The 23,160-nt window shown below is 39.2% G+C and overlaps 1 protein-coding gene across 8 annotated transcripts in view; it reads right to left on the bottom strand.

Annotated features, from left to right (window-relative positions):
* Positions 1-23,160, bottom strand: part of LOC122555982 (eukaryotic translation initiation factor 4 gamma 1-like) — a 137,854-nt gene that overhangs the window by 32,939 nt on the left and 81,755 nt on the right. For all 8 annotated transcript variants that reach the window (XM_087993545.1, XM_087993547.1, XM_087993544.1 and 5 more), the window contains 5 exons: positions 20,524-20,615; positions 14,467-14,659; positions 8,687-8,820; positions 6,745-6,861; positions 4,933-5,106 (listed from right to left, as the gene is read on the bottom strand). In XM_087993545.1, coding sequence (XP_087849671.1) covers positions 4,933-5,106; positions 6,745-6,861; positions 8,687-8,820; positions 14,467-14,659; positions 20,524-20,615 — 710 coding nt within the window. The remainder of the gene's footprint in view (positions 1-4,932; positions 5,107-6,744; positions 6,862-8,686; positions 8,821-14,466; positions 14,660-20,523; positions 20,616-23,160) is intronic.

Here is a 23,160-nt window from a genome sequence, read left to right as displayed (position 1 = left end):
TGGCGACCCACCAGTTAAACTACCACCAGTCATTTCTATCTCTCTAATGAGACTGCAGGACTAGTAAGACTGTCGCAACTTTATTTTCAAATGTCAAGTCACTTGTAATAAAAGACAGAATTCCATTTGTCGTCTTAATGGCTTGCTACACCTGTAGATATTTTATGTTAGATACACAAAACTACCAAGATGTCCCTACACTGTACTTTTGCTTCTTTCTACAAAATTGTATAACTTTTCACTTTTCTATACTAAACCCCATTTGCCCATTCAGTATAATTAAATCCTTTTGCAATGTCAGATGCAGTCATCATAACATGCTATTTTTGTACCAACAGACTTTTTAGATACATGACACTCTGTTCCCTCCAAGTCATTAATTTAGATACTAAATAATTCAGGTATGAGGACAGATCCTTCAGGCACTCCACAAGCTACATACTTCCAACCTGAAAATGACCCATGTACAATATTAGAGAGTTAACTTGCTCTGCCGAACTGCAGGAAATTGGATGTCATGAGGCTCAGGTGGGATATCTCAACTTACAGATAGATTGTAGGAAATTTACATTCTCATCTCCTATTATTCAAAGCCGTTTACATTATCTCCTATTTACAGTTTCATCCCCTATTCAGAAATCAATAAAAACGCTGTAGTTAGAATTGGACTGTTCCCCTGTAGTTACGAAAAAAAGTACAATTCACATCTGACCATTAAGGGATGATTTGCATTATATTGTTGCTGGAGATGTGGTCATTGCATGGTGTCTTGAGTAGCATGCGACTGCGAGTGAGTGACTGAAGGTTGTCTTGTGAGGACTACCGACTATCATGTAAAGATTTTCTATAAAGGAAGGACCGTTTCCTTTGTTCAGGGAGAGCTTCCCTGGACAAGCTTCGCAACCGTGGCAGAGAGTGCTCGGGGTTTCTCTCAAGTTGTCCTGTACTGTGCTTAATAAAATGTTGCTTGTTCACAGATGTTGGTGTGTTACAGTTGCATAAAGAACCTCAGGAAAAAATTAACATTAATCCCAAATCTTCTTCCCGAGTGTTCCCCAACCCTCAGCCCATGCTAATACACCATCCAAAATACCATGAGCACTGTGTAATAATCTTTTCTATGGTATTTTATTGAATGCCTTGTGGAATTCATTGCCACAGAAGGCTGTGGAGGCCAGGTCATCGAGTATGTTTAAGACAGAGATAAATAGGTTATTGATTATCAAGGAGAGCAAGTGTTACGGGAAGAAAGCGGAAGAATGGGGTTGAGAAATTTATCAGCCATGACTGAATGGTGGAGCAGACTCAATGGGCTGAATGGCCTAATTTTTGCTCCTACATCTTATGGTCTCCTTTTATCAACTCTAACTGTTGCTTTCTTAAAGAATTCTTACAAATTTGTCAAGCATGATTTCCTTTCATAAAACCATGTTGATTCGGTTTGATTGCATAAAGTTTTGATAAATGCCTTATTTCTTCCTTCGTAATGGACTCTAGAATTTTCCCAATGAGAGAGGTTAAACCAACCATCTTTCGTTTCCTACTTCCCATCTGCCTCCTGTCTTGAATGGGAACATCACACTAATGGCTTATCAAATCCACTGGAACACACCTCAAACCCAGTTAAGTCTGGAATGTTTCAACAAATGCCTCCACCACCTCTATAGCCAATCCCTTTAAAACCCTTGGATGTAGGACTTCATATCCTGGCAACCTGTCCACCTTTAGTCTGTCAAATACCCTTTCCCTCATGATAGAGACTGTTACAAGATCTTTCCTGTTGAGTTCAGTTATTTAGAATTTTATAGTGTCCCCCACCAAGTACAACACAAAAAAAAACTGGTTTAAATGACTGGCCATTTCCCTATTTCTGTTTATTAATTCCCCAATTGCATTGTCCAAAGATCCCAAACTTGGCTGAGATACACTCTTTATATATGCCTAGAAGCTCTTGCTGTTTGTTTTAGTATTTCTCACTAATTTAATTTTCCTCCCTTTTTATTAGCTTTTCAGTTATCCTCTGCTGGTTCCTAAATAAAATCCAATCCTCTCGCTTGCTACAAGTTTTCACTGCTTTGCATGCCTTTGATTGAATGTTCTCCTCAACTGTAATTCTTAACTACAGATGGCTTTTCCTCCTCAAACACTCTCTATTGACCAGAGTTTTTTTTTTGGTTGAATGTAATGAAATTGCTTCTATTTTTGCCACTACTCATCCACTGACTGTCCCCTTAGTCTATTTTTCCAGCTAGCTTGAGATAACTCTTCCTTCATACTTTCGTAATTTCAGTTTTTTTTCAGTTGAGGGCATTGGTTGGAGACCATAGAATTTCAAATTCTGTTTATTCTGTTCAAATTCTATGTTGTGATCACTACCTTCTAGAGAATCCTTAACTATAGGATGTCTTATGAACACACTCATTATATATCAAATCTAAAATAGTCTGCTCCTGTGTAACTGGTGCAATGTACTGCTCTAACAAACAATCCTCGATGCATTCTACAAATTCATCTTCCCAATTACGCTTGCCCATCTGATCTGTCCAGTTAATAGGCAGATTAAGGTGACCTACTACAATTTTAGTGCCCTTCTTACACACCTCCATGGTTTCCTGGTTTACACTTTGCCCTGCAGCAATGCAACTCTTTGGGGGCATATAGTCAATCCACATCATGATCAACTGCAACTATAGTTTTCTCAACAATGCACCAATATCTTCCTTTGTTAACAAAGCTATCTCACTTCCTTTTTTTTTTGCTGATTCTTCCAAAAGGTCTCAAACCCTTGAGTATAGAGTTCCCAATCTTGGGCATCTTGTATCAGCTATCAAGTCAGGCATTTATTCTGAACTGTCCGTCAACTCACCTACCCTTTATTTGAATCCGTGCCGCACTTGAAAAACAGCCATATGCTTAAATTAATTTCACTACTGTTATTTAGTTCTTGCTATTAATTTCTGCTGCACTCTTCTGCATGTTTCCACCCCTTTCCATTATACTTTGATTATTGCTCACCTTCCCACTACTCTGCATCTTTGTTCTCTTGCTTAATTTTGATTTTTAAAAATATATTTCCCTTCAACTGAACCTCCCTCTCTAATTAATTAAAAGCTCCATCCACAACCTTTGATACATGATTCACCATGACACTGGCCCCAGCATTGTTAAAATGAGGGCTTCCTCAGTCGGACCTCTCTCATCCCCAATAGTACAAGTGCCCCATCAGTCAGAACCCATTTCTCCCATAATCTTTGGCTAAGGCAGTTACTTCACTGCTCTTACTTACCTTACGCTAATTTGCATGTGGCTCAGGTAGTAATCCAGAGATTACTATGGTTTTGCTGTTTAATTTAGACTGAGCTGCTCATAATGCCTCAGCAGAACCTCTTTCCTAGTGCTATCTATATTGTTGATACCTACATGAACCACAAATAGATTCTTCCCTTCCCACTCCAATTTGCTCTCCAACCCAGAAGAGATGACTGAACCTTAGCACCAGGTAGGCAACAGCCTTCAGGACTCCGACTTGATACACAAAACAGCATCTATTACCCCGTTGTCCCCACTATTCCTATATTTCTTGTTTCTCTGGCCAACTAATGGTGCTCTTGAACATGGCCCTATGATCAGTTTGCTCTCCTCCCTATAGTCTGTGCTCTCATCTCAATTTAAATCACTTGCCAAACTAAAAAAAAAAGACCCAGAAGAAATACCCATCAATCACTTGTTTTCCTGTGATATCACACTTTGGCTTTCCAACAGTAGTAATAGACTGAATTGGCTCTTAGATGCTGTATATATATCCCCTGCTAGGACTACCCATTTCAGCAGACGCTCTACTTTTTTTTAAATGAAGCTGCTGTTGCTTCTCTCTCCCATGCCTTGAAAAGCTGCCACTCTGTTCCAGATACACAAGGTCTTCCTCTCTTCCATATCTTTAGATGCCGGTTACGCTCCTCCTCTTTCCTACTCCAAATCGCCCTGTTTATTATTAGATGCTGCTCCAAACATTTGGCCAGCCTTTTATTCCCATTTTGTTCAAACATTTAGGTCATTTCACCTCCATGGTTCATTAAGATGGGATGTTCTGAATTTTCCCTTCAAAAGGAATGTGCCCACTTTGTACTTGTGCTGTATCACGCCCCTGAAAGCCCTCCTTTATTCATTACTTTTTTCCCTGCAATCACAGATTCAATCAACTTGTGCTAGGTATTTTCTTCAAAAAAAAAATCACTGAACTCAGCTACAAGATCATTTGTAATTTTTACGTTTTCTGATTTAGTTCCAAAATTTCTTTACATTGGATTATGGGAGTGTCACTAACTTATATCACTTATGATAATCCATCATAACTTGCCTACTTAATTTCTCAGATCCAACACTGTCATGTTCCTTGTTCAATTGGAGACGTACTGAACACTAACATATGCACATATCAAAACTTGTTCCATATACTTACTGCTATTCTGTGTTACTGCACCATATACGTTCTATCTTTTTTGAAAAGCATGGAAATTTGATGACATGACCAGACTCACTCAAATACAAAATAACCAATAAGTTATGCTTTCCAGTAAGCCATTTTGTGAAACAAAACAAATCAAAAACAAAATAACATCTTACATTTTCAAGTTTGATCAAGACTTGCATTTGAAGTTTTTTTTGAAAAATGAAACTTTACTACTCCTGCCTTTAAAACTGTAAAAATACGCACTAAAATGATCTATAAAAAGATATTTATCTATTGCACAAATTAATAAATTGAGGACTTGGGCCTATGGACAAACACCAATATTTACATCATTAATGTTTTCACCATCTCCTCAGTGGCACTTGAGAATGCAATTTACATTAAAACAGGAACACAAATGTAACTTCCCAAACTTCTATAGCAACATCATCCAATGGCCAAAAATTGCGTCAAATGTTTACCTGAGTTTTTATCATTTCAGGGTCATCCTCCTCAGTTGGTTTTTTTACAGAAGGTTTCCAGGCATGTTCTGCCTTCTTAAGTTGTATGTCATCATTTAGAGAGACAGTTGCAATAATTTTGCGTGGCTCTTTTCTTGGGCCTTGCTGAGATCTTCTTGGACCCACACCTGAAGGCTTTAAAACATTTGAACATGCATACAGTTAGTCTTTCAGGAAAGCATCCTCTTATTTACTATATCCAAAATTCAACATACAAAATTCAAACTACTTCAGAAAAATAAATAGACAATGCTAAATTTGAAGTAAAATTCCAGAACAAAATGATATCAGACTCTGCAGTTATACATTGACTTAAAAAGAGACAACCATTTAAAACCAGGAAAAATGCTCACCAAGTGAGTTGACTGTACTTAAGACTTTCATAAAGTCTTGGCTAATGAAAAGAATCTCACCTTGCCTCCAAGCACTGATTCAGTATTCAGCCCAACAAAGGAAGACAGCCCACAAACAAGCAATTTATAACACAGTAAGTTTGTTTCTAATTTTTGAAATAGAACTCCAAACCAGGTAGCCTTCCAATTTGTAATAAATGGAGTTGACAAGTGAAGACAAATTAAAATAAAAGGGTCAATAGGAACAGCAGAGTTCAACCAGAAATCAAGAAGGGATGACCCTCCAGTATGCATGGTTGGTAAATGTGTCACACTGTCAAATGTTGAAAGATCAAAGAATGGTTGAGGTCTAAAGATGGTTGCATAAATGTTATGGCTATGAAGAAGAGAGTGCAGAAGAGAAAACTGAAGCAGGGAGAGGAAAACAGATTTGTACTCAATGTCAGATAATGGAGGGTAGTGAAAATGCATGTGTATGATTGCATTAGATGTGGAAATACAAAATGTAACGATATGTTTCAGCTTTAAGCCGGGAGATGCATTTAGAGCATCAAACCCCAAGTTTGAAGAAGCTGGGGTAGTTTTTTTTGTGTAAAAGACAAACTTGAATGAAGAATGAGAAGAGGTACTCAAAATCTCAAGGGTAAATAGCAAATAGCAAAGAAAAAAACCAGTCATACTGGTGAAAGAGGGTTGAGAGCAAAGGACAATGATATGAGGTGAACAGCAAAAGAACCAAAGTTAATCTGAGGAAAAACCTTTTAAACTGGCAAATACAATACCAGAATATGAAGGAGAAGCAGAATCAACTCTGGTTTTCAATATGAAAAACCTAGTTTTAAAGAAGTGAAAAAGGACACAGGGATTACAGAAAAAAGATAAAAGAATGGGATTAAAGTTAGCTGCTCTTGCAGAAAGTGTGCTGGATTACCATTTGACTAACCTCCTATGATATAGCCACTGGTTAAATTCTCATTTCAAATTGTCAATTCAAATAGTAGAATTCAGTATTTTGGCAATCTTCACCAAGGTTCTACTTTGAACATCATGTAGTATATACTGTTTTTAGATGTATTACTTGTGACTCTAGCAGGTACAGGCCTTTTCATTTAGAATCAAAAAGAACAATCATGTGAACATGTCCCACTGAACTTCTATTGATTGCATGAATTTGTTTTACGAGAAAGCACAAAACCCAGCAAAAAACAGACATTGTGCTTTTGGTTAAACTATTAGAATACCAATAACCTCATGAATTGTGTTTCACCATTAATACATATATACGCGCCTAGTCAAATGTTTTTGTCACAAGCACTTGATAAATTGTTAGTTGATATTTCAAGGTGATGACTGCTTCAATAACGCACCTTAGAAGAGTCCATCTTTATTACTTGACTGTAATCGCCAAAATTTAACTTACTAGGCCTCTCCCAATTGGCTGTCTTCCTAGATTTGCAAAAGGTGGTGTGAAGTCTGGGCCACAGTTCATTCCAGTCAGTCTGCTTGGGTCAAGGGGACGAAGTGGAGTCTTGTTTGCCTGCAAAATACAGATAAAATTTAAAATCAAAGCACTATATAATGTAAGACTGACTAGTCCCAAATAGAAGATTGAATACACAGTTTAGACCTATCCATAAAAGCTTCAGTTGTGACATTTACATTGTGAATCTTGCTCAGTCTGTAATGCCGACACCATTCTCCTTGCTATGTGCCCGTCAATGCATCAGAGTCTTGTTTTTACTTGTTCTAGGGTTGGAAAGGCCAGCATTTATTGCCCAACTCTAATAACTAAAGTGATGAGCAAACTGCTGTCTGTGCAGCAGCTCAAAAACATCATAATGCTTCACTAAGCCATTTCACAAGTCAGTAAAGATTCAAGCATAATTCTGTTATTCTGGAGTCATATACATGCAAAATAAAAGCAAAATATTGCAAATGCTGAAAACTTGAAAAAATGCTTTAGAAATGTATCAGATCTGGCAGCGAATATGAAGACTGATACAAAGTTAATGTTGCAAGTATTCTGGGGGAAAAAAAAAATCAGACTGAACTCAAATGTTCAGTATCTCCAGCACTATTTTTAGAGCATATTCATCACAAGATTGCAAAGTAATAACGGCAAATCATCTTTGCTGGAATACCAATAAATCAATGCAGTATTTTCATGGTCATCTTTGCTAATATCAACTTTTGGATTTAATAACTGACTTGAATAAAAAATTCAAATTCCTACGGTTTACTAGTGCAGCATCATAACCAGCAAAACCCATCAGATAAAGTCACAGACTATAAAAGGTGGATAGGGCTGAAGGGCGGGATGCAAAATGGATTGGGAGGTGGGACCAGGAGTCACAGAGGGAGGAGTGTGGGAGAGGGAGCGGACAGATGAGTTGGCAGGGAAGGGGAGGGGAGGAGAGATGAGGAAGGGAGGAAAGACTGGACTGAATGGCCATACTCAAATCGGACAGCAGTTTGAAACATCACATATGCATGACAGACCAAATAGCATATTCTATTCGGTGAGGAATTATGGAACGTTCACAGCACCAAAGCAAGTCATTTAGCCTGACAGTTAGGGTCACCCTAATGTTTCAGCTTTACACAAGTCTCTTACACTGTTCTTCATTTAATGCCATCAACACATCTTCCTTTAAATCTCATGTTTTAACTAAAGTTCCTTCAAGTACAGCTGCTCCTACCATCATTCACTTTGGTAGGAGTTTCACATTCTAAATAGTCTCTAAATAACGATATTTCTTCCAAATATCCTGTAGGAATTACAAGTGACGTTCCTAATTCTATGGCTGTCTCAACACCACTATTGCATCTATTCAATCAAATCTTATAACCTCCATCAGAGGCCCCTTCAGTCACTTATTTTAAGACTGGCTCCAGAAACGGGAGGGTATACCTTCCTATGATGTGGCTGGCTGGAATTAGATAACATCTTCATAACAACAAACCCATCAAGAACACGGTCAGTTTTAATTTCGTTTAATTTATGAAAACCTTTTATATTCTTTTGTCTGGTTTCTGATGTCAGAGTGAAATCCCAGAACTTAAAAATGCTTCCAAACTCCAAGAGCAAAATATTTTGGATTCTGAAAACTTGAAATTACGAACAGCAAATGCAAGACAAAAGAGTCAGATCAGATAGCATCAGACTAGTATTAAAATTTCCAGGTTGATGACCTGTTGTCAGAACTCAGTCCTAAAATAAAAATAAATCAACTTTATGTTCCCACAGAGGCCGCACGTGATCTGCTTGGTACTTCTTTCATTTTCTGTTTTTAAAATTTCAGATTGTCATTTTAAAATATTTAATAGAAAACAGTCATGTAATCAAGAAATGCACTGCATACCTTATCCAACACAACATCACTAATAGCAGGCAGGCCTTCAGGTTTCTGCATGCTGGCAAAGATGAATTGGAACCCCAAGAGAAATTCGCGGTCGTATTTCTTCTTGTCTTCAGGATTAAGTGGTTTCCAATTCTCTAATGGGACAAATAACAATTAATGTAATAAATAAAATTAGTTAAAAATAAATTTTACATACACATTATATAACTATCAGGTATTTAATTAATAGCATGCTGTCCAATCCTGTATCTTTTCGAGTAGAAACAGAATTTAAAAAGGGAAACCATGAAAAGAACATCCTAAAATCACCTTTCACTCTCCCAATCAACTTTCAGAGGCTGATCGTGTTCACAACTTTGGTAATGAAACTTAAGCAGTAATGAGTACCCAGCCATTACACCAGATGTGTCTACATTTACCCACAAAACATTGCTCTCCATAGCCCCTGTTTCTGTTCACATGCTGTTAAAACATTCTTCCATGTCTGTGTTACCATTACACCTGATTACATCCAGCATTATCCTGGTCAAGCTCTATCTCCTATTCTTATATAAGCTTGAGCTCATCCAACGTTGTTGCTTAAATTCTAAACCTGACTAAATCAATTTGATTCTTGAGCTAAGTGAACAAAATAACTCCATTAAAACTCTTGGAGTATATAAATATTCCTGTGGCTTTTTCCCTCTTTAATATCTGCAGACATTCAAACATATTCCACCAGTTCTAGTTCCTTGCAGCTTTCCTATTTCAATCATTCCACCATTGACAACCATGTTGAAACATGACTAATGCCCCAAGCTCAAATACCCATCTTCGCTCCTTCCAAAAAAATCTACAAGTCAAATGGTGACCAAGAAATAACTGATGTAAAATCCCATCTGGTTCACTAATATCCTTAGGTAAGGAGATCTGCCATTCTTACCTGGTCTGTCAACATCGGACTCCAGAGTCACAGCAACTCTGAACTGCTCTCCGAAATAGGGGCTGACAAGCTACTCAAATGTACAGATGGCTCAAGGTCTCAAAACGAATAACGCCTGACTTTGATCGGGGCATTGCAACATTAGCAAATTCAGCCTTATTGATGTTGCCTTCCCACATACCAATTCGTTGTGATCCAGGTAGGCCTTGTCCAGATAGTGATTAATTGCCATTTAATATCATACTCTTTCCAGCTGCCTGTCTGTGGGAACTTAACTTGCACTTGGCTATTCAGCTAGTTATAAACACCAACTTCTTCAGCAAGGATAACATAATCAAGCTTGTGGACCTATTCCATACCACCCACTTCACTTTCAATAACAAAACCTACAGACAAACCAACGTAATACCCATGGGATCTCCGATATCAGGGTTCTTAGCACAGGCAGTAATGCAGAAACTCAAACAAACAGCTGTGCCAACCATCCAACCCAAACTTTGGGTCCACTACGTGGATAACACCTTTGTCATCACTAAATGGAACAAATTAGAGGAAACCTTCAAGACCATCAATAATACCCTTACTGGCATAAAATTCACTAAAGAGGAGGAATACAACAACAAACTGCCATTCCAAGATGTCACAGTAGAGCAAACAGTCAATGGAGAACTTCAAACCAGCGTCTACAGGGAAAACAAAACACACATGGACCGAATACCGTAGAAGCAATCATCCCAACATCCACACAAACAAAGCTGCTTTAGAACATTATTTCAATGAGCCACCACACACTGCAGGGGAACTACAAAGAGCAGAGGAAAATCACCTATACAGCGTATTCAAAAAGAACGGGTATCCAATGAACAAAGTCCACCAATCTCTCAACAACAAACCCAAAACAGCAGACAAAACTCACCCAGAAACCCTAGCCACTATCCCCTACAAAGACATCTCAGAAATGACTGCCAGACTACTCTCTTGGCATCATGGTAGCCTACAAACCCACCAATAGGAAACAGCAGCTAATGAACTTGAAAGGACCTGACACAGACACGAAGCAAAATGAATGTCATTTACAAAATACCTTGCAAGAACTGTAACAAACACCACATTGGACAGACAGGCAGAAAACTAGCTACCAGGATACATGATCAACTAACCACCAAAAGACATGACCCACTCTCACTAGTATCCGTACATACAGAGAAGGAAGGACGCCACTTTGAATGGAACAACACATGCATCCTAGGAGAAGCCAAACAGAGACACGCACGAGAATTCCTAGAAGCATGCATTCCAACTGGAACTCTTATCAACAGATACACTGACTTGGATCCCATCTACAACCCTTTGAGAAGAACAGGAAATGACAACATAGGAAGTGACATCATCAACCCAAGGAAACCTAAACAAATAGAAAGTGGGCCATAACACCAGCACTTTGTCAGAGGCTCATTTATAAGGTAACCTAGTGTGGCGCTGAAATGTCTGAAAATAAACCTTCCAGCTCAGCGAGCAAACTTGCATCCAGTATGATATCAGATCCATGCACAACCTGTCGATACTGAAGCAGTCTACATCAAATGCAGCAAGGCCGAGACAATATTCAGGTCTGGCTGACAATTGGTAACACATTCACACCACACAACTTCCAGACAATGACCATCTCTAAGAGAGTATCTAACTGTCACCACATGCCATCCAGTGGGGCATTCAGCAAGGTAATACGTTATCAATATCCTGGAGTTGTCATTGGCCAAAAATTAATACTCTGACCAATAACCAATTTGAGTACAGGAGTTGGGAGGTCATGTTGCGCCTGTACAGGACATTGGTTGGGCTACTTTTGGAATACTGTGTGCAATTCTGGTCTCCCTCCTTTAGGGAGGATGTTGTGAAACTTGGAAGGGTTCAGAAAAGATTTGCAAGGATGTTGCCAGAGTTGGAGGGTTTGAGCTGTAGGGAGAGGCTGAAGAGGCTGCTGGGGCTGTTTTCCCCAGAGCATCAGAGGCTGAGGGGTGACTTTACAGATGTTGATAAAATCATTACGGACGTAGATAGGGCAAATTGACAAGGTCTTTTCCCTGGGGTGGGGGAGTGCAGAACGAGATGGCATAAGTTTAGGGTGAGAGGGGAAATATTTAAAAGGGACCCAAGGGGCAACATTTTCACACAAAGGGTGGTGCGTGTATGGAATGAGCTGCCAGTAGTAGTGTTGGAGGCTGGGACACTTACTACATTTAAAAGGCATCAGGATGGGTATATGAATAGGAAGGGTTTAGAGGGATATTGGGCCAAGTGCTGGCAAATGGGACTAGATTAATTTAGGATATCTGGTCGGCATGGACAAGTTGGACCAAAGGGTCTGTTTCCATGCTATACATCTCTATGAATCTATGGAATAACCATACTATAGCTAAATGAGATAGTCAGAGGTTAGGCATCCTGCAGTGACTCATCCCGATTCCCCAAAGTCTGTCCACCCAAGGCCCGAGTCAGGAGTACTCAGGAATACTCTCACTTGCCTTGATAAGTACATTCCAATAACACTCAAGCAGCTTGAAACCATCCAGAACCAAGCAAATTGATTGGCAGCACATTCACTCCCTTTACCTCATATGTTCAGTAGCAGCTGTGACTACCATCTACTCAATGATGCAGTACATAAATTCACCATTACTCCTGACAGAACCTTTCAAACCAAAGAACCATTCCAACCAGAAGTACAACAACATCATGAAGGAAAAGCCAACACCTACAAATTCCTCTCCAAGCGACATACTATCCTGACTTGGAAATATGTTGCCATTCTATACAGTCTCAGGATCAAAATCTTGGAACGCCCTCCCTACCAGCCTTGTGGCTGTACATATGCAAAATGAACTGCAGTGGTTTAAGGTGACAGCTCATCACTACCATCAAACACAATTAGGTATACGCAATAATCAGTCCAGCCAGCAAAGGCCAGATCACATGAATGAATTCAAAAAGACTTGTGGCTTGCTACCAAATTTGATTTGACAATGTTTCTGTGGCATACCCTGAAAACCAGAAATGGCAGCAAATAAACCTACATTGATGAAAGGTTTGTTGAAGTGTTGCTGGTTCTGAAACTAATAAAATAGGCAACTCCAAACTTATATTAATACGTCCAACCAGTGCTGAGTGATGACACTCAAAGCTGTTGTACATTTAAATGAAATCGTTGAATAGCAAATATTCAACCACTATACCAAAGATGAAAGGTTTAGTTTAGTGAACAAACAAATCTCAGGAACAAAGTAAACATTAAACAATTTGAAATCAGCTAGGGTATCAATTCACTAGACATTAAGTTTGAAAGTCAGTTTAGAGTCAAAAACGATTGGATTTAACTTAAGCCATTAGCTGAGATGAGTGATTTGAAAGAACAAAGCAAAAAGCTGCTGATGAAATGGAGCAGAATTATTTCAGATTCTCATTAAACTATAAAAAAAAATTCCAGTTCAAAAAGACCTCAGACTTCAGCAGGACAATAAGACAAGAAAGCAGAGATTGTAGGTCACTTCAAAGCTACACCTTAAACAAAGCAGTCTTCAAAGGCTTTCAGTGATCATTGTCTATACCGCCACAGAAGGCTAACATGCACCTCAAGATCATTTGGTCATGTCGGATTTATATAGAGTGCCTAGAACTCTGGCCCTTTTGAGAAGTCACACAATGTTAGAATACAGCAAAGGCAGATTCAGTACATATTACATTACATTACAGTGTGGAAACAGGCCCTTCGGCCCAACAAGTCCACACCGACCCGCCGAAGCGCAACCCACCCATACCCCTACATTTACCCCTTACCTAACACTATGGGCAATTTAGCATGGCCAATTCACCTGACCTGCACATCTTTGGACTGTGGGAGGAAACCGGAGCACCCGGAGGAAACCCATGCAGACACGGGGAGAACGTGCAAACTCCACACAGTCAGTCGCCTGAGGCAGGAATTGAACCCGGGTCTCTGGCGCTGTGAGGCAACAGTGCTAACCACTGTGCCACCGTGCCACCCCACTTAAGATTCATGGAAATATTACAATTAATCTGTGTGCAACCAACTTAAGTGCAAGTGGAAAATTTAAAGTTCCTAAACAACAAGATCAAAACTTTTACAACAGTGAATAACTATCCCAGAAACAAATATAAACCTGGGCAGTAAACAGCATACCAAGGCACACAAAACTTTAACAGAAAAAAATTGAACATTAACAGTGGAGAGAAAAAAAATCATAGGTTCCACAGTATATGTTAAGGACACAATTTCGAAGTCATAATCCCAAGAGTTTCTCTTCTCTAAACAGATGCTCCACTATCCACTCTAAAATTAAATCAGATATTTTCTACCTGTTCATCGAAATGAATAAATGAGAACTTGAAATTTTTCTTGAAAACTTTAGTACTAAAAAAATTAGAAACGAAAAGACACGCGATAGCACTTTCAGACATACTTGTAACATTTTCAGCAAATGTTTGGCTACCTACAACTACTTCAATTTATCACCAACTTATAGCCTGTGACAAATAAGAAGACAGATAAGTTACTGTTTCAGAACTACAACAATATAGACTGCAGTATTAGAAAAACAGATTTTAATTGAACTATGATGCGTATACAATGATGAAAACATTGGAAGAGATCTGGGTTTATTATACTGTTCAAACAATCCCAATATCTCTCTGCACCAGAATCTTTAATACAATTAAAATTATTTCCCTTCAGATAGTTTCATACAACTGGAAGTTCTATATGTTTTGTAATATTAACATCAGTCTTCTGGATATACAATTGTTTCAGGTTTAGAATCTTCAAATTATGCTGCCAACATACCTTCCTTATATTGATATTTTTGATCTAACAATTTGATTCCATCTGGCTTGATGTTCTCTACATCTTGCTTGTCTTCCTTTTCTTCCCATGTTTCCTCTGGCTCGTCACGGGTGGAAGCAATTGTTTCAGTCACTTCAACAGATACAGCAGCAGGCTGGGCATCAGACTCTGCTACAGGTTCTTTTACTTGAGACTACAGAAAAATAACTTATTTTGAATATGCAAATCCTAATTTATAGCTTCAAATCATTTTGAATTACTACTGGCATTATTTAAAAGAGATGTCTAAATCTCTGAAAGCATGCTTTTGGGACATGTCATTAATAGTTCATCATTTGGCCAACACCAAATTTGATTGGTGCATGGGGTCTTCTGTGAACATATCCTGGCTATTATTGAAACCAAGGGTTACTTACAGATTTGTGTCACATTTGTGATAGTATTGTATCAGAGCAGTAATGGGAAGGTAGGCAACAAAAGGCTGCTTTCCAACTGTGCGAATATTAGAAATACAAAACACCTTGCCATGCTACAAACAAGAAGTCAATTGGAAAGTTATTCGAAATTATTTTGCCAAAATTAGAAACTTAAAGTAACAAGTAAATGTTTTGCCTCCTACTGCAAAAGACAAAATTACCTCCTAGAACTAGGAGAAACTGAGATATGGTAGAGAAAGAGGATTCTTACAGCAATGCATCATCACCATTGATGACTTAATTTTTAATAGCGCTTTTGTTTGAAATCTATAAATATTATTCAAAAAAGCACCGAATAGAACAATAGTTTTATAGAGTTTTGGGAACAATAGTTTTATTAAATGGCTTTTTTTAAAAGGCAATTTTCATCAATGTGAAAATAAGTTGCTTTCCAACTGAAATTTCTTGCTGATCAGGAAGAATAGAACCAAGGGTCAATATGGGCAGTGTTCCACAGCTGGAACTGGCAATACCACTTTGAAGCAAGGAAAGCATCAAGGGTCAGATTATGTTAAAAGGGGAAGCATGGTACAAACAGACCTTAACTCATGATGCCAAAAACTCATGTTAATTTATTCAGCTTTTAAAGTAATTTTTCTTGTATTCACTATTTCTTAGTACATTGTGCAGCCTATCAAACTTATCCCACATAAAAAAGTCAGAATAATTACAGCACAATAGGCAGACAGCATTGATTCATTTGCTCTATTTCAATAACCATAAATACATGTTTCATTCAACAGCATATCCCATTTTCTTTTATAATCACAGACTGTCTCAGCTTCCAACACCACACTAGGATACTTTCCCAGGCAAGTACCACTATGTAAAAAGGTTGTTCCTTATGACCACACATAGGTCTTTGCAAATCTTCAATCTGTTTTCCCTTAATTTTTGTATGATTAATCAATCGGAACAACTGTCCTTTGTCTATTTATATTTATAAGGCACCTCAAATAGTTTAGATAAATGTGACAAAAATCCAATATTCACAATATGTGCAAAATACAAATGCTACCAACTTCCCTCGTGGGAGCAGCGGCCTTCATTTCTGCATCAGGAGCGGCAAGAGCGAAAACAGAGGGCTGTCAGGAAGGTAAATTCTCCATTTTACGAGTGCAGAGGTTTCTGGGACTTTTTTTTTCTCTACAGGCATCTAAGTTGACTATTTGCTACACCCAAGACCATACACACCTGTAGGGCTTCCCACCCACCAATCTACTCTAATATCACATCACTAGAGGGAAACGAAGTAACCTTTTCTTTTCTCTTTTGTTTCTTAGTAAGATAAGTTAGCAGGAATGGCAGTGCAATGTTCCTCCTGTGGGATGTTTGAGGGGAGGGACACCATTAGCGGCCCAGCTGAGTACACCTGCAGGAACTGCACCCAATTCCAACTCCTTGAAGACCATATTAGGAACTGGACCTCGAACTGGATGAACACAGGATCATTCAGGAGGCAGAGACAGTTATAGATGAAAGCTACAGGGAGCTAGTTACTCTTAGAAATGAAGATACTTGGGTGACTGTTAGAAAGTGTAAGCCATAGTCTGTACAGGGAGCCCCTATGGCTTTTCCCCTGTATTACAAGTATAGCATGTTGGGCATTGTTTGGTGGTGGCGGCGAGATGGGAATGTAAGGCAGAAACTCGAGGAGTAGGGTGGAAGCTTACAGGTAGAACAAACAATACTTGTTATCTCTGGTTTGTCACCCGTGCTACATGCTAGCAAGGAATAGGGAGAGAGAGCGCGCAGTTGATCACAGCTTACAGGGATGGTGCAGGAGGAGGGATTCAGATACCTGGATCACTGGGGCTTATTCTTGGGCAGGTGGGACCTCTACAAACAGGATTGTCTACACCTGAACCAGAGGGATACAAATATCCTCTCTTTTGTGGTGGTGGGGGAGTAAAATTTGCTAATGTTCTTCAGGAGGGGTTAAACTTATTAAGCAGGGGGATGGGAACCTGAATTGTAGCTCCAATATACAGGAGGTTAAGGGTAGTGAGGTCATGAATAACATTTCAAGGTCGCAGGAGTATACTGGCAGGCAGGAAGGTGGCTTGAAGTGTGTCTGTTTCAACACCAGGTGCATCCGGAATAAGGTGGGTGAACTTGCAGCATGGGTTGGTACGTGGTTCTGCGATGTTGTGGCCATTTCGGAGACATGAATAGAGCAGGGACTAGAATTTTATTGCAGGTTCTGTGTTTAGATGTTCCGGCAATATCAGGAAAGGTGGTGTAAAGAGGGGGGTGTGGCATTGTTAGTCAAGGACTGTATTACGGTGGCAGAAAGATCATTTGATGAGGACTCGTCTACTGGAGGTAGTATGGGTTGAGGATAGAAACAGGCAAGAAAAGGTTTCCCTGTTGGGAGTTTTCTATAGGCCTCCAAAAAGTTCCAGAGATGTAGAGGAAAGGATTGCAAAGATAATTCTGGATAGAAGCAAAAAGTAACAGGGCAGTTGTTACGGGGGACTTTAACTTTCCTAATATCGACTGGAAACACTACAGTTCAAGTACTTTAGATGGGTCAGTTTTTATCCGAAGTGTGGAGGGTTTCCTGACACAGTATGTGTACAGGCCAACAAGAGGTGAGGCTGTATTGGATTTGGTACTGGATAATGAACCAGGTCAGGTGTTAGATTTGGAGGTAGGTGAGCACTTTCATGATAGTGAACACAATTGAGTTACATTTACTGTAGCGATGGAAAAGGATAGGTATATAGTGCAGGGCAAGAGTTATAGCTGGGGGAAACGTAATTATGATGTGATTAGGCGAGATTTAGGATGCATAGGACGAGGAAGGAAACTGCAGGGGATGGGCAAAATTGAAATGTGGAGTGTGTTCAAGGTACAGCTACTGCGTAGCTGTACCTGCCAGGCAGGCAGGAAGTGGTTGAGTGAGGGAACCGTGGTTTACTTAGAGGTTTAATCTCTTGTCAAGAGGAAAAAGGAGGCTCATGTCAAGATGAGACATGAAGGCTCAGCTACGGCGCTTGGGATACACAAGTTAGCCAGCAAGCACCTGAAGAAAGAGCTAAGAACAGCCAGAAGAGGACATGAGAAGTCTGTGTCAGGTAGGATCAAAGAAAACCCTAACGCTTTCTATAATTATGTCAGGAATAAAAGAATGATTAGGGGAAGATTAGGGCCAGTCAAAGATTGTAGTGGGAAGTTCTGCGTGAAGTCCGAGGAGATAGAAGAGGTGCTAAGTGAATTTTGTTTTGTCAGTATTCACACAGGAAAAAGTTAATGCTGTCGAGGAGAATATGGAGATACAGGCTATTAGACAGATGGGACTGAGATTCACAACGAGGAGGGGTTAGCCATTCTGGAAAGTGTAAAATAGATAAATCTCCTGGACTGGATGGGATTTATCCTACGATTCTCTGAGAAGCTAGGGAGAAGATTGCCAAGCCTTTGGCTTTGATCTTTATGTAGTCATTGTCTACAGGAATAGTGCCACGAGACTGGAGCAAATGCTGTCGCCTCAAGAAGGGGAGTAGAGACAACCCTGTAATTATAGACCAGTGAGCCTTACTTTGGAAAGAATTAAACAAGATAGGATTTAAGCATCATGAGAGGAATAATTTGATTAGGGATAGTCAACACGGTTTTGTTAAGGGTAGGTCATGCCTCACAAACTTTAGAGTTCTTTGAAAAGCTCACCAAACAAGTGGATGAGGGTAAAGCAGTTTGTGGTGTATATGGATTTCAATAATGTGTTCAATAAGATTCCCCATGGTAGGCTATTGCAGAAAATATGGTGGCATGGGATTGAGGGTGATTTAGCAATTTGGATCAGAAATTGGCTAGCTGAAAGACAACAGAGTGGTGGTTGATGGGAAATCTTCATCCTGGAGTTCAGTTACTAGTAGGGACATAGATAAGCTGCAAAACTGGCTGAGAGGTGGCAAATGAAGTTTAATGCAGAGAACTGAGAGGTGATTCACTTTGGAAGGAGCAACAGGAATACGGAGTACTGGGCAAATAGTAAGATTTATGGAAGTATGGATGAGCAGAGAGATCTCGGTATCACGTGCATAGATCCCGGACATTTGCCACCCAGGTTGATAGGGTTGTTAAGGCGGCATATGGTGTGTTGGCATTTATTGGTAGAGGGGTTGAGTTTCAGAGCCATGAAGTCATGTTGTAGCTGTACAAAACTCTGGTGCAGCAATACTTGGGAATATTGCGTACAGTTCTGTTCGCTGCATTATAGAAAGCATGTGGAAGCATTGGAAAAGGTGCAGAAGCAATTTACCAGGATGTTGCCTGGTACGGAGGGAAGGTCTTACAATGAAAGGCTGAGGACTTGAGTCTGTTTTCGTTAGAGAAAAGGTGGTTAAGAGATAACTTAATACAGGCATACAAGATGATCAGAGGATTAGATAGGGTGGACAGTGAGAGCCTTTTTCCTCAGATGGCGATGGTTAGCATGAGAGGACATAGCTTTAAATTGAGTGGTGATAGATATAGGACAGATTAGATTAGATTAGATTCCCTCCAGTTCGGCCCAACAAGTCCACACCGATCTTCAGAAGAGATTAACCCACCCAGAGCCATTCCCCCTATCCTATATTTACCCCTGACTATGGACAATTTAACATGGCTATTCACCTAACCTGCACATCTTTGGATTGTGGGGAGAAACCCACACAGACATGGGGAAAATGTGCAAACTCCACATAGTCACCTGAGGCTGGAATCAAACCTGGGTCCCGAGCGCTGAGGCAGTGGTGCTAACCACTGAGCCACCGTGCTGCCCCAATGAGGACTATGCACAGTTGACAGGGCTGTTTTTGTGGTTGTCATTTCCATTGCCTAGTTTGATGCCAAGTGGTCTGTCCGATTACATTTCTTTGTTGAGACTTCATTGCAATTGATACAACTGAGTGGCTTGTTAGGCCCTTTTAAAGGGCAATTGAGAGTCAACCACATTTCTATTAGATTAGATTACTTACAGTGTGGAAACAGGCCCTTCGGCCCAACAAGTCCACACCGACCCGCCGAAGCACAACCCACCAAGACCCATTCCCCTACATTTTTCCCTGCACCTAACACTACGGGCAATTTACAACACAACACAACCAGACCTGATGAGGACGGTAGATTTCCTTCTCTGAAGGATATTAGTGAACCAGATGGGTTTTCCTCGGTAATCGACAATGGTCATCATATCTTTACTGAGTTCAAAGTCCATCACCTGCTTTGGTGGGAGTTGAACCCAGATTCCCAGAACATTGTCTCTGTTTCTAGATTTATAGTCGAGCGATAACACCACTTGGCCATGACCTCCCTTAGTGTCAGAGGTGGGTTCTTTACTCCGAGTAGTAAGGGCATGGAACGCCCTGCCTGCAACAGTAGTGAACTTGCCAATATTACGAGCATTTAAAAGGGTCATTGGATAAACATATGGACAATACTGGAAGAGTGTAGGTTAGATGGGTTTTAGATTGTTGCGCAGACCTGTGGAACCATAGAGGGCCTGTACTTCACTGTAATGTTTTACTTTCTAAGTATAGTAAATCAGTAATTCAACCTTGTGCTCAACTGCTTTATAAATCAAATAAAGTACCTCTTTAAAAGCATCTAGAAGATCACCAACTGCTTCTTTCTTATTTAAGTCCTTCAACTTCCTTTTCTTCTTTGGCACAGATACAGCTGCAGCTAAAGGGAAAAATGTTCAGAAATTATCCCATGTGCCATATGATTAATCCTATCGAAAGGCTAACATGGCCAATATCTTTCTTAAGGCAGCAAGTTAACACAATTAAGCTTCCGATCATGAAGCTTCCAAAACTGCAAAAGTGGCTTAAACTTAGAACTGAGCCACTGATGGGGTAAAGGAAAATAAAAATGATACAAGCAAAGGTATTTTTTAAAATAAAATAATATTTTAAAACACTATATATAGCCAGTATTGGCACTTTAAAAGATTTCAGCTAAAATGCAGCACAATCATTTTGTTTGCACTGTTGTAATTTGTGCTGTAAAGCCTGTTCTAGGTTTGGATACCATTTATCCAATCCGCTTTACAATTTCTAGCACTTAAAATCAAGCTCTCCAGCTCATGTCAGAAGACCTGAAAATGTAAATGTGGAAAACAGCTTACTGGTTTAAACATACATGCATAGGTTTGCCTAACAGAAGTCAATTCATAATAATGGCATTCTGAAAACGCCCAGCCATTTACATTTCTCTATAAGCAATAGTGCACAAGTATGTAACAACCATTACACAATTGAAGACATAATTTGCATGAACTGAGATTTTTTTTTTAAAAAAGTAAACAGAGAAAGCCAAAACACTGACTCAAAAGGATAAAGCAGGGTTCTGTAGCGATCTCTCAGTGATCAAAGGGGAGGAAAACTTAGTGAGCTAAGGAGTCACTAATTTAACAAATCACATGCTCATTTAACCGCAAATATGACTGAACCATGGCACATACATGCTCATGAACACAGGAATATACTAAACTATTCAGCTCCTCATGCCCTGCTATTCAATGAGATCAAGGTGGCATGCAACTCAAACTGGATTTACCCATTTTTGACCTATATACGACCTTCACTTGGAAAAATCCATCTCAGTCCCTGTCTTAAAAATTTCAAGTGAGCCAAGAATCCATAGAATTTTGCTGGCGTCCCAGGTTTTCAAAACTGCTTCCACATTTTACTTATAAATGGCCAAATTTAAATTATAAGATTATTGTGAGAAAATAGATAATCTCCACTGATCCCTTCAAATCCTTAAATTTTGAACATCTCAATTAGCTCATCCTCAAATAACTTCACTAAATTCAAGGGATAGTAAGTGCAATGGCCCAATATCATTCTTGCAAATTTGCACTGCACTCTCTCCAAAACTAATGTAGCCTCTGCAATTGGGCATCTGCAACTTCCCAAACCATTTGAAGTTCCTATACCTCTATTTGAGGTTAGAACAAAACTTAATATAACTGAAACTGAACTTTCCACTAATTACATTCCAGTTTCTTTGATATTAAGATCAACGATTATTAAGATCAACGATTATTCATAGCTTTGATTACTTTTTATAGATCGGAAATAGATTTTAGCCATGTGCATATGACATTCAAAGCACTGGACTGTTCAAATAGCTAAGAAAATACCTTTAGCAAATTTAAAACGGATGATCTCCAATATCCCTACCTTAAACCCCATATGTTATAGTTCTATCCACACTTCCAAGTTTCTGCTGCTGCCTGTGCAATTTGGTGTCAAATACTATCTAAATTGGATATGAACAGTTTTATTCAATCGAATTATTGATAAGTATGGGTAAAGGCTGAGACCACAATATTTATCCCTAGAAAAGTGGAAATTGAGAACATTCTCTTTATCTTTGGAAACCTGCCTCCCAAAATCAATCATCGACTCACAGCATAACGTTACCACTTATTCAAACTGCCTTAATAATCTCGTGTGCAAAGCCTGTGCAAATCTTTCTAGGATGACATTTAAACACTTATCTATCCACACTGCCCAAGATCTCGCAAATAAAAACTTAAGTATACAGTTGTATCTTACCACACACGAATCCACAACACACCGATATCTGATATTGTCCCTAACAACAGTTAACAACAACTCCCAGAAAAAGATTATTAAACTTGGCAGGTCTGTCATTACCTAGTTACTCCATTCCAGTCAAAATTGGGACTTGCAATCTTGTAATTTGCAATTCTTCCATTCGAAAGAACTTTGGCAAGCGGGCATCTGCAATTTTCCCAACCATTTGAACAAATCCAACATTAGAACTACGCAAGAAAGGTACAAACTTATCCTCTCTCATGATGGTGAGGTCATTAGGTCCAGAATACTTAACTTTGTTCCTATTATTTTCTTCATTGCCTTTAATCATTTACTACAGACACAAAAATCAGGATTTATCTTTAGGTTCTCAGAACAGTTTTTTCCTCTTTGTATTCCTTCGCAAGCTCTATTATTCCTGAAATCCTCCTGATTCTTATTTCAATTTGCAGGATTTCCACTTTCCTTCACATTTGTGCAAGGGTTCAAACTGGATACTGTCGTTCTCTTTGTGCAGTTGAAAAACAAATTGGGGCTTTTGCTCATTAGATTTATTTCAGAAATTCCAAATATCAATTTTTGCAAATTACCCATAAACAGCTCAATCCCATTAGCTACAATTTAATAAAGCCCTCAGTTTAGCTTTCATTAGAAACGAA

The sequence above is a fragment of the Chiloscyllium plagiosum genome, unplaced genomic scaffold, assembly GCF_037043375.1.
Source record: "Chiloscyllium plagiosum isolate Xiang-an unplaced genomic scaffold, Cpla_swu_hap1 HiC_scaffold_13, whole genome shotgun sequence".
NCBI classification, from domain to species: domain Eukaryota; kingdom Metazoa; phylum Chordata; class Chondrichthyes; order Orectolobiformes; family Hemiscylliidae; genus Chiloscyllium; species Chiloscyllium plagiosum.
Note: the sequence above shows the minus strand (reverse complement) of the source record. Positions and strands in the feature narration are given on the sequence as shown.